The following is a 13,194-nucleotide window of genomic DNA, read 5'->3' as shown; positions in this document are numbered from 1 at the left end:
TGTTTATGTTGTGTTTATATTGTGTTTATATTGTGTTTATATTGTGTTTATGTTGTTGTGTTTATATTGTGTTTATATTGTGTTTATATTTTAGTTGAGTGTCATAATAATATCAGTAGAAAGGTGTGTTTCTCTGCCAACAGCTCTCTGGGCCCAGGCTCAACTAACCTAAACACACTCAAATGAACGAGGCCCCATGGCGTCTCCCACTGTGTGTGTGAGTGTGGCGTCTCCCACTGTGTGTGTGAGTGTGGCGTCTCCCACTGTGTGTGTGAGTGTGGGTAAGACGAGGAGTTGAGTCCAGAATATGTTTAACAGAAGTCAGAACAACAGCCTGTAACTTTCAGATGATGCAGAAAATAACAACAAGCCAAATATATAATGTACTATAATAGCTCATGTGATGTGGTCCAGGTCGATAGATTTGAACTGTTTGGGGCGTAGAACAGGTTCTAAAAAGGCTTTAGTGTAAACTACTGGTTCTGTCCGATGACATCAGCGGGTTCTGTTCCGTTCTAGTATGACATCACTGGTTCCATCCGATGACCTCGTAGAAGAGAGCTTTGAGGAGGCGAGACTCGTAGGTGACGGTGTTCTTTCCGATGTGCATCCTGTCCTCCTCCAGTGGCTGTTCTATCATGGCTGGCTCTGTCTTACCGTACACTACAGGGAGAGAGGAGAGGGGGGAGGAGAGGAGAGGGGAGGGGAGGGGGGAGGGAGAGAAGAGCGGAGAGGGGGGAGGAGAGGAGAGAGGGGAGGGGAGGGGGAGAGGAGAGAGGAGAGAGGGGGGAGGGAGAGGAGAGGGGGGAGAGGAGAGAGGGGGGAGGAGAGGATAGAGGGGGAGAGGAGAGGAGAGAGGGGGGGAGAGGAGAGAGGGAGAGGAGAGGGGGGAGGGAGAGAGGGGGGATGGAGAGGAGAGAGGGGGGATGGAGAGGAGAGAGGGGGGAGGAGAGGAGAGGGGGAGAGGAGAGGAGAGAGGAGGAGAGGAGGGAGGGGGGAGGGAGAGGGAGAGAGAGGAGAGAGGGAGAGAGGAGAGAGGGGGGAGGGAGAGAGAGGAGAGAGGGGGGAGGGAGAGAGAGGAGAGGGACGAAAGGAGGGTAAATGGTGTGTTGAAACTGTGTGTGTGTGTCTGCACGTGTCTGTGGGTGTGTGTGAGTGAGTGTGCATGTGTGTGTCTGTGTGTGTGTGTGTCTGTCTGCACGTGTAATTATGTATGTGTGTGTGTGTGTCTGTGTGTGTGTGTATGTGTCTATCTGCACGTGTTTGTATGTGTGTGTGTGTGTGTGTGTATGTGTATGTGTGTGTGTGCGCGTCCGTACCTTCACAGTGCTCCAGGAACTGAATACACTCCTGAACAACTGAGTCCCTGATCATGATCATGTGTTTGGCCGTGTTCTCCAGCAGAGACAGGAAACAGCGCTTAGCATAGAACCAGGTGTCTGTTCCCAGCTACACACACAGGACGACAACCATGAGAGAAGGATACGAAACCCTGGTCAGAGGAATAGATATGTCCTTCTCATTCCCTCCTGATTCAGGGAATCTTCCAACTAGGATTTCTGGAAAACCTGGCTGGACATTGTGTTACCAGAATTTCCCGACCCTGCGGGGGGGGGGCAGGGATATACACTCTCAAAGTCAATTTGACAGGTACCCTGATCTAAACAACTTGTACCTGGCCTGAAAAACCAGTTAAAACCAGTTAAACAAGCTAAAACCAGTTAAAACAAGTGTGTGGTTGATAGAATTGTAGGAATGACAACAACACTCCTACAGAGACACTCTGTGTGTGTTCAGCCGGGCTGAGTGAGCAGACCCAGGTGCAGAACTCTGGGCTATGTTTCAGTTGGCCAATATCTAAACAAAGATCAAACACTCTGGAAGGGGTGTGTCCCAAATGACACCCTACTTTTAAACAGAGTAGTGCACTTCTTTTAAACAGAGTAGTGCACTATATAGGGAATTAGGGTGTCATTTGGGACACACTACCAACATGTTTGTCAGGGCTGAAGTGGTAGAAACATCTAAAAACTCTTGGCTTTCCAAGAGAATGTTCCAGAACTGCCGGATAGAAAAACAATGTGCAACCTTCTTGTTGTACGGTTCCAGACTCTTGATGACACGGGTGATGCCGAAGTCGTAGTTCCCCTTGGCACAGTACAGGGTCCTGGAAGAGAGATATAAACACTATTAACACAGTACAGGGTCCTGGAAGAGAGATATAAACACTATTAACACGGTACAGGGTCCTGGAAGAGAGATATAAACACCATTAACACAGTACAGGGTCCTGGAAGAGAGATATAAACACTATTAACACTACAGGGTCCTGGAAGAGAGATAGAAACACTATTAACACTACAGGGTCCTGGAAGAGAGATATAAACACTAATTAACACAGTACAGGGTCCTGGAAGAGAGATATAAACACCATTAACACAGTACAGGGTCCTGGAAGAGCGATATAAACCCTATTAACACTACAGGGTCCTGGAAGAGAGATATAAACACTATTAACACAGTACAGGGTCCTGGAAGAGCGATATAAACACTATTAACACAGTACAGGGTCCTGGAAGAGCGATATAAAACCTATTAACACAGTACAGGGTCCTGGAAGAGAGATATAAACCCTATTAACACTACAGGGTCCTGGAAGAGAGATATAAACCCTATTAACACAGTACAGGGTCCTGGAAGAGACATATAAATCCTATTAACACAGTGCAGGGTCCTAGAAGAGACACAGAAACCCCATTAACACAGTGCAGGGTCCTAGAAGAGACATAGAAACCCCATTAACACAGTGCAGGGTCCTAGAAGAGACATATAAACCCCATTAACACAGTGCAGGGTCCTAGAAGAGACATATAAACCCCATTAACACAGTGCAGGGTCCTAGAAGAGACATATAAACCCCATTAACACCGTGCAGGGTCCTAGAAGAGACATAGAAACCCCATTAACACAGTGCAGGGTCCTAGAAGAGACATAGAAACCCCATTAACACAGTGCAGGGTCCTAGAAGAGACATATAAACCCCATTAACACCGTGCAGGGTCCTAGAAGAGACATAGAAACCCCATTAACACAGTGCAGGGTCCTGGAAGAGACATAGAAACCCCATTAACACAGTGCAGGGTCCTAGAAGAGACATAGAAACCCCATTAACACAGTGCAGGGTCCTGGAAGAGACATAGAAACCCCATTAACACAGTGCAGGGTCCTAGAAGAGACATAGAAACCCCATTAACACAGTACAAGGGCCTGGAAGAGAGATATAAACCTTATTCATTAACACAGTGCAGGGTCCTGGAAGAGACATAAAAACACTATTAACACAGTGCAGGGTCCTGGAAGAGACATAAAAACACTATTAACACAGTGTAAGGTCCTAGAAGAGACATAGAAACCCCATTAACACAGTGTAGTGTAACAGAACCTGTCAATGTAACCAGTGATGTAGGTCCTGGAAGAGACATAAAAACACTATTAACACAGTGTAGTGTAACAGAACCTGTCAATGTAACCAGTGATGTAGGTCCTAGAAGAGACATAGAAACCCCATTAACACAGTGTAGTGTAACAGAACCTGTCAATGTAACCAGTGATGCAGTGGTAAAACAATAGTAACGGCTCCCTATTCTTTCAATGCATTTTGCCCCCAAAAGGTGTGTGAGAAGAGTTTCTGTAAGTTCCCCCCTCCACTACATCGCTGAAGGACCGTGTAAATCCAACTCACCCTATCACCAGGTTGACGATACAGAGGTGGAAGACTTTCTTATCGGGGTCGTCGTAGGAGATCTGCTCTTCCTCCTTCTCGATCTTCCTCATCAGTTCTTCAGCCTGAGGAGAACAGGGTTACAGGGACAGTGGTGGGCTCAGATGTTTCACTGTGTTTTATACTGTAAACTCCATTCCACTCCACTCCACTCCACTCCACTCCACTCCACTCACTCACTCACTCACTCACTCACTCACTCCACTCACTCCACTCACTCCTACCTCTTCGTTCTGGCTGGTCATGATATAGGAGACACACAGGTTAGCCAGCACAACAGCACTGACATTCAGGATCTGGATCGGGGGGGGGGGGGGGGAGAAAGAGAAGGGGGGGGGGGGGGGGCGAGAGAGAGGGGGAGGGAGAGAGAGAGGGAGAGAGAGAGGGGGGGAGAGAAAGAGGGAGAGAGAGAGGGGGGAGAGAGAAAGGGGGGGAGAGAGAAAGAGAGCGGGGGAGAGAGAGCAAGAGGGGAATGGAGAGAGAGAGAGAGAGGAGAGAAAGAGAGAGCGAGAGAGAGAGAGTGGGGGAGAGAGAGAGAGAAAGAGAGCGGGGGAGAGAGAGAAAGAGGGGAATGGAGAGAGAGAGAGAGAGGAGAGAAAGAGAGAGAGAGAGAGAGAGCGGGGGAGAGAGAGAGAGAGAGAGAGAGAGAGAGCGGGGGAGAGAGAGAGATCAGTCAGGACACTTTGGGAGAAGGGCAGACCTGCGTTGGTAGACTGTGGATGTTCAACACTTCATCACTCCAGAAACACTAAAGTATCATGCAGAGACGAGACACAGCATTCAGAGCATCCCTAATGGCACCCTATTCCCTACATAGTGCACTCTACCTTTGACCAGAGTGCTATGTGCGATGGGCAAAATTAGTGCACTTTGTAGGGAATAAGGGACCATTTGGGACTTAACCCAAAGTGTGAGACTGGCCACTGCATTCAGAGTCACTGCACTCTGCCACCAGGAGTGAGACTGGCCACTGCATTCAGAGTCACTGCACTCTCCCACCAGGGGTGAGACTGGGGTACAGGGACGTGGGTGTGTGGGTGTTACCGAGGGTTTACGTCGGCAGGGACACTCCTGTATATTACAGTGTTCCAGCTATGTAGCCAGCAGGGGAGCAGAGACAGGATTCATTTCAACAGCAGCATGACATCACCAGACCTCATATTATCCTGTAGTCTATATGACTACGGTCAACAGAACTATAGTCTATATGACTACGGTCAACAGTACTATAGTCTATATGACTACGGTCAACAGAACTATAGTCTATATGACTACGGTCAACAGTACTATAGTCTATATGACTACGGTCAACAGAACTATAGTCTACATGACTACGGTCAACAGAACTATAGTCTACATGACTACGGTCAACAGAACTATAGTCTATATGACTACGGTCAACAGAACTATAGTCTACATGACTACGGTCAACAGGTCAACAGAACTATAGTCTACATGACTACGGTCAACAGAACTATAGTCTATATGACTATGGTCAACAGAACTATAGTCTACATGACTACGGTCAACAGAACTATAGTCTATATGACTACGGTCAACAGAACTATAGTCTATATGACTACGGTCAACAGAACTATAGTCTATATGACTACGGTCAACAGAACTATAGTCTATATGACTACGATCAACAGAACTATAGTCTACATGACTACGGTCAACAGAACTATAGTCTACATGACTACGGTCAACAGGTCAACAGAACTATAGTCTACATGACTACGGTCAACAGAACTATAGTCTACATGACTACGGTCAACAGAACTATAGTCTACATGACTACGGTCAACAGAACTATAGTCTACATGACTACGGTCAACAGTACTATAGTCTACATGACTACGGTCAACAGAACTATAGTCTACATGACTACGGTCAACAGAACTATAGTCTACATGACTACGGTCAACAGAACTATAGTCTACATGACTACGGTCAACAGTACTATAGTCTACATGACTACGGTCAACAGGTCAACAGAACTATAGTCTATATGACTACGGTCAACAGGTCAACAGAACTATAGTCTACATGACTACGGTCAACAGGTCAACAGAACTATAGTCTATATGACTACGGTCAACAGTACTATAGTCTACATGACTACGGTCAACAGGTCAACAGAACTATAGTCTATATGACTACGGTCAACAGGTCAACAGAACTATAGTCTACATGACTACGGTCAACAGGTCAACAGAACTATAGTCTATATGACTACGGTCAACAGAACTATAGTCTATATGACTACGGTCAACAGAACTATAGTCTACATGACTACGGTCAACAGAACTATAGTCTACATGACTACGGTCAACAGAACTATAGTCTACATGACTACGATCAACAGAACTATAGTCTACATGACTACGGTCAACAGAACTATAGTCTATATGACTACGGTCAACAGAACTATAGTCTACATGACTACGGTCAACAGAACTATAGTCTATATGACTACGGTCAACAGGTCAACAGAACTATAGTCTATATGACTATGGTCAACAGAACTATAGTCTACATGACTACGGTCAACAGAACTATAGTCTACATGACTACGGTCAACAGGTCAACAGAACTATAGTCTATATGACTACGGTCAACAGGTCAACAGAACTATAGTCTACATGACTACGGTCAACAGAACTATAGTCTACATGACTACGGTCAACAGAACTATAGTCTACATGACTACGGTCAACAGAACTATAGTCTACATGACTACGGTCAACAGAACTATAGTCTATATGACTACGGTCAACAGGTCAACAGAACTATAGTCTATATGACTACGGTCAACAGAACTATAGTCTACATGACTACGGTCAACAGAACTATAGTCTACATGACTACGGTCAACAGGTCAACAGAACTATAGTCTATATGACTACGGTCAACAGAACTATAGTCTACATGACTACGGTCAACAGAACTATAGTCTACATGACTACGGTCAACAGAACTATAGTCTATATGACTACGGTCAACAGAACTATAGTCTACATGACTACGGTCAACAGAACTATAGTCTATATGACTACGGTCAACAGAACTATAGTCTACATGACTACGGTCAACAGAACTATAGTCTACATGACTACGGTCAACAGAACTATAGTCTATATGACTACGGTCAACAGAACTATAGTCTACATGACTACGGTCAACAGAACTATAGTCTACATGACTACGGTCAACAGAACTATAGTCTACATGACTACGATCAACAGAACTATAGTCTACATGACTACGGTCAACAGAACTATAGTCTATATGACTACGGTCAACAGAACTATAGTCTACATGACTACGGTCAACAGAACTATAGTCTATATGACTACGGTCAACAGGTCAACAGAACTATAGTCTATATGACTATGGTCAACAGAACTATAGTCTATATGACTATGGTCAACAGAACTATAGTCTATATGACTATGGTCAACAGTACTATAGTCTATATGACTATGGTCAACAGAACTATAGTCTATATGACTACGGTCAACAGAACTATAGTCTATATGACTACGGTCAACAGAACTATAGTCTATATGACTATGGTCAACAGGTCAACAGAACTATAGTCTACATGACTATGGTCAACAGAACTATAGTCTATATGACTATGGTCAACAGTACTATAGTCTATATGACTATGGTCAACAGAACTATAGTCTATATGACTACGGTCAACAGAACTATAGTCTATATGACTACGGTCAACAGAACTATAGTCTATATGACTACGGTCAACAGAACTATAGTCTACATGACTACGGTCAACAGAACTATAGTCTACATGACTACGGTCAACAGAACTATAGTCTACATGACTACGGTCAACAGAACTATAGTCTACATGACTACGGTCAACAGGTCAACAGAACTATAGTCTACATGACTACGGTCAACAGAACTATAGTCTACATGACTACGGTCAACAGGTCAACAGAACTATAGTCTACATGACTACGGTCAACAGAACTATAGTCTACATGACTACGGTCAACAGAACTATAGTCTATATGACTACGGTCAACAGTACTATAGTCTGTATGACTACGGTCAACAGAACTATAGTCTATATGACTACGGTCAACAGAACTATAGTCTATATGACTACGGTCAACAGAACTATAGTCTACATGACTACGGTCAACAGAACTATAGTCTATATGACTACGGTCAACAGTACTATAGTCTGTATGACTACGGTCAGCAGAACTATAGTCTATATGACTACGGTCAACAGAACTATAGTCTATATGACTACGGTCAACAGTACTATAGTCTATATGACTACGGTCAACAGAACTATAGTCTACATGACTACGGTCAACAGTACTATAGTCTACATGACTACGGTCAACAGAACTATAGTCTACATGACTACGGTCAACAGAACTATAGTCTACATGACTACGGTCAACAGAACTATAGTCTACATGACTACGGTCAACAGAACTATAGTCTACATGACTACGGTCAACAGAACTATAGTCTACATGACTACGGTCAACAGTACTATAGTCTACATGACTACGGTCAACAGAACTATAGTCTACATGACTACGGTCAACAGGTCAACAGAACTATAATCTACATGACTACGGTCAACAGAACTATAGTCTACATGACTACGGTCAACAGAACTATAGTCTACATGACTACGGTCAACAGGTCAACAGAACTATAGTCTACATGACTACGGTCAACAGAACTATAGTCTACATGACTACGGTCAACAGGTCAACAGAACTATAGTCTATATGACTACGGTCAACAGAACTATAGTCTACATGACTACGGTCAACAGAACTATAGTCTACATGACTACGGTCAACAGGTCAACAGAACTATAGTCTATATGACTACGGTCAACAGAACTATAGTCTACATGACTACGGTCAACAGAACTATAGTCTACATGACTACGGTCAACAGAACTATAGTCTACATGACTACGGTCAACAGGTCAACAGAACTATAGTCTATATGACTACGGTCAACAGAACTATAGTCTACATGACTACGGTCAACAGAACTATAGTCTACATGACTACGGTCAACAGAACTATAGTCTACATGACTACGGTCAACAGAACTATAGTCTACATGACTACGGTCAACAGGTCAACAGAACTATAGTCTACATGACTACGGTCAACAGAACTATAGTCTATATGACTATGGTCAACAGAACTATAGTCTACATGACTACGGTCAACAGAACTATAGTCTATATGACTACGGTCAACAGAACTATAGTCTATATGACTACGGTCAACAGAACTATAGTCTATATGACTACGGTCAACAGAACTATAGTCTATATGACTACGGTCAACAGAACTATAGTCTACATGACTACGGTCAACAGAACTATAGTCTATATGACTACGGTCAACAGAACTATAGTCTACATGACTACGGTCAACAGAACTATAGTCTATATGACTACGGTCAACAGAACTATAGTCTACATGACTACGGTCAACAGAACTATAGTCTACATGACTACGGTCAACAGAACTATAGTCTATATGACTACGGTCAACAGAACTATAGTCTACATGACTACGGTCAACAGAACTATAGTCTATATGACTACGGTCAACAGAACTATAGTCTACATGACTACGGTCAACAGTACTATAGTCTACATGACTACGGTCAACAGAACTATAGTCTACATGACTACGGTCAACAGGTCAACAGAACTATAGTCTACATGACTACGGTCAACAGTACTATAGTCTACATGACTACGGTCAACAGAACTATAGTCTACATGACTACGGTCAACAGCTCAACAGAACTATAGTCTACATGACTACGGTCAACAGAACTATAGTCTACATGACTACGGTCAACAGTAGTCCACTACAGGGGTTTTCTGAACAGAAACATCTAAGGCCCGTAAACATTCAAATGGTATTAGACTGTGCCTTAGGAAAGCATTCAGTCCTCTTTACTTTTCCAAAACCGTTGCTACGTTACAGCCTTGTTCTAAAATGGATGAAATAAAACGTGCTCCTCAGCAATCTACACACAATAACCCAAAACGAGAAAGCAAAAACAGTTTTCTAGAATTGTTTGCGAAAAAAATAATGATGTTTTTTTTACATAGGTATTCAGGCCCTTTGCTATGAGACTTGAAATTGAGCTCAGGTGCATCCTGTTTCCATTGATCATCCTTGAGATGTTTCTACAACTTGATTGGAGTCCACCTGTGGTACATTCTATTGATTGGTCATGATTTGGAAAGGCACACACCTGTCTATATGAAAGGTTCCACAGTTGACAGAGCATGTCAGAGAAAAAAATCAAGCCATGAGGTGGAATGAATTGTCCCATAGAGGTCAAAGACAGAACTGTGTCGAGGCACAGAGAGGTGACCAAGAACCTGATGGCCACTCTGACAGAGCTCCAGAGTTCCTCTGTGGAGATGGGAGAACCTTCCAGAAGGACAACCATCTCTGCAGCACTCCACCAATCAGGCCTTTATGGTAGAATGGCCAGACATAAGCCACTCCTCAGTAAAAGACACATGACAGCCCGCTAGGAATTTGCCAAAAGGCAGCTAAAGACTCTCAGACCATGAGAAACAAGATTCTCTGGTCTGATGAAACCAAGATTTAACTCTTTGGTCTGAATGCCAAGCATTACGTCTGGAAATCTGGCACCATCCCTACGGTGAAGCATGGTGGTGGCAGCATCATGCTGTGGGGATGTTTTTCAGCGGCAGGAACTGGGAGACTAGTCAAGATCGAGGCAAAGATGAATGGAGCAAAGTACAGAGAGATCCTTGATGAAAACCTGGACCTCAGACTGGGGCGAAGGTTCACCTTCCAACAGGACGACGACCCTAAGCACACAGCCAAGACAATGCAGGAGTGGCTTCGGGACAAGTCTCTGAATGTCTTTGTGGCCCAGCCAGAGCCCGGACTTGAACCCGATTGAACATCTCTGGAGAGACCTGAAAATAGATGTGCAGCAATGCTCCTCATCCAACCAGACAGAGGTTGAGAGGATCTGCAGAGAAGAATGGGAGAAACTCCCCAAATACAGGTGTGCCAAGCTTGTAGCGTCATACCCAAGAAGACTCAAGGCTGTAATCACTGCTAAAGGTGCTTCAACAAAGTACTGAGTAAAGGGTCTGAATACTTATGTAAATGTGATATTTCAGTTTTTAATTTTTAATAAATTAGCACAAAAAAAAAATTTTTACTTTGTCATTATGGGGTATTGTGTGTAGGTTGATGAGGGAAAAAAACGATTTTAATAAATTTTAGAATAAGGCTGTAAATGTAACAAAATGTGGAAAAAGTCAAGGGGTCTGAATATTTTCCTGAAGGCAATGTATGTGATCCCTCCCTCTCTCCTTTCTCCCCCCATCTCCCCCCTCCCTCTCTCCTTTCTCCCCCCATCTCCCTCCCTCTCTCCTTTCTCCCCCCATCTCCCTCCCTCTCTCCCCCATCTCCCTCCCTCTCTCCTTTCTCCCCCCCATCTCCCTCCCTCTCTCCTTTCTCCCCCATCTCCCTCCCTCTCTCCTTTCTCCCCCATCTCCCTCCCTCTCTCCTTTCTCCCCCCATCTCCCTCCCTCTCTCCTTTCTCCCCCATCTCCCTCCCTCTCTCCTTTCTCCCCCATCTCCCTCCCTCTCTCCTTTCTCCCCCCATCTCCCTCCCTCTCTCCTTTCTCCCCCCATCTCCCTCCCTCTCTAGTTAACTCACGTTGTCGTAGTGTTTCTTAACGATGGGTTCGTAAAAGCCGATGGCTTCCTTGTACTTGTTCTCCTGCATGAAGAGAACGTGAGCCACGTTGAGCTTCCAGGTGTCGTGTTCGTTGCAGAACTCCACCGATTTACGGAAGATCTTCTCAACCATCTGGTAGTTCTCCCTGTTCCAGTAGATCTTAGCCTGGGCCATCAGAACTGGGATGTACCTACAGGACAGGACAACAGTTATATACCAGTTATATACCAGTAGATCTTAGCCTGGGTTATCAGCACAGAGATGTACCTACAGGACAGGACAACAGTTATATACCAGTAGATCTTAGCCTGGGTTATCAGCACAGAGATGTACCTACAGGACAACAGTTATATACCAGTTATATACCAGTAGATCTTAGCCTGGGTTATCAGAACTGGGATGTGGGGTGTTATTTTTAATTCTTTATTTCTGGAGAAATCTAACTTGATTATTTAGCAGACATCACTTACTTATAGCCGTCTTGATGAGAACGATGTCCATTTTGTCTGTTCTCTTTGGTCGCAATGTCTTTTTAATTTTTTTTATAGATAAACAGCTCGTTTTTGAATGGTCACTGTGTTAAAGGGAGGAGTTTTAGGCGGGTTGAGGAAAGGTGTGACTTTCAGGTTACAATAGGCTATAGGTATACAGCAGAACGCCGATTGTCCTCACTTTGATTATGCTGTAACAACATACTGTAGCACCGTGACCAGGATCTCTATTCATTTAAGTGAGCAGATTAGAGCTTTCAGGAGGAATATGGAAAATCTACTGGAGACATTTCAAAAGTACTGGTAGACTTGGTGATTTTGGTCACGGACATTGCCATTCACAAACAATATAATCAGATGCCTGTTTTACACCGACCTCGAGAGCCCAGGAATATGATCAGGTACAGTAGGAGACAACACTGTAAAGCCCAGGAATATGATCAGGTACAGTAGGCTACAACACTGTAAAGCCCAGGAAAATGATCAGGCACAGTAGGCTACAATACTGTAAAGCCCAGGAATATGATCAGGTACAGTAGGCTACAATACTGTAAAGCCCAGGAATATGATCAGGTACAGTAGGCTACAATACTGTAAAGCCCAGGAATATGATCAGGTACAGTAGGCTACAATACTGTAAAGCCCAGGAAAATGATCAGGTACAGTAGGCTACAATACTGTAAAGCCCAGGAATATGATCAGGTACAGTAGGCTACAATACTGTAAAGCCCAGGGAAATGATCAGGTACAGTAGGAGACAACACTGTAAAGCCCAGGAATATGATCAGGTACAGTAGGCTACAATACTGTAAAGCCCAGGAAAATGATCAGGCACAGTAGGCTACAATACTGTAAAGCCCAGGAATATGATCAGGTACAGTAGGAGACAACACTGTAAAGCCCAGGAATATGATCAGGTACAGTAGGCTACAACACTGTAAAGCCCAGGAATATGATCAGGTACAGTAGGAGACAACACTGTAAAGCCCAGGAATATGATCAGGTACAGTAGGAGACAACACTGTAAAGCCCAGGAATATGATCAGGTACAGTAGGAGACAACACTGTAAAGCCCAGGAATATGATCAGGTACAGTAGGAGACAACACTGTAAAGCCCAGGAATATGATCAGGTACAGTAGGCTACAAT

The 13,194-nt window shown here is 44.0% G+C and overlaps 1 protein-coding gene across 3 annotated transcripts in view; it reads right to left on the bottom strand.

Annotated features, from left to right (window-relative positions):
- Nucleotides 1–294: 294 nt before the first annotated feature.
- LOC110517345 (tetratricopeptide repeat protein 30A) overlaps nt 295–13,194 on the bottom strand; it is a 51,299-nt gene continuing 38,399 nt past the window's right edge. For 2 of the 3 annotated variants that reach the window (XM_036939370.1, XM_036939371.1), the window contains exons 14-19: nt 11,534–11,744; nt 4,006–4,077; nt 3,743–3,846; nt 2,089–2,167; nt 1,320–1,449; nt 295–663 (exon numbers count right to left, since the gene is read on the bottom strand). In XM_036939370.1, the coding sequence (XP_036795265.1) occupies nt 527–663; nt 1,320–1,449; nt 2,089–2,167; nt 3,743–3,846; nt 4,006–4,077; nt 11,534–11,744 (733 nt within the window). In that variant the 3' untranslated portion in view covers nt 295–526. The remainder of the gene's footprint in view (nt 664–1,319; nt 1,450–2,088; nt 2,168–3,742; nt 3,847–4,005; nt 4,078–11,533; nt 11,745–13,194) is intronic. The other variant, XM_036939372.1, reaches the window with a different exon arrangement.

The sequence above is a fragment of the Oncorhynchus mykiss genome, chromosome 12 (genome assembly GCF_013265735.2).
Source record: "Oncorhynchus mykiss isolate Arlee chromosome 12, USDA_OmykA_1.1, whole genome shotgun sequence".
In the NCBI taxonomy this organism is placed as follows: domain Eukaryota; kingdom Metazoa; phylum Chordata; class Actinopteri; order Salmoniformes; family Salmonidae; genus Oncorhynchus; species Oncorhynchus mykiss.
The sequence above is the reverse complement of the archived record's forward strand: the minus strand, read 5'-3'. Positions and strand labels throughout refer to the sequence as shown.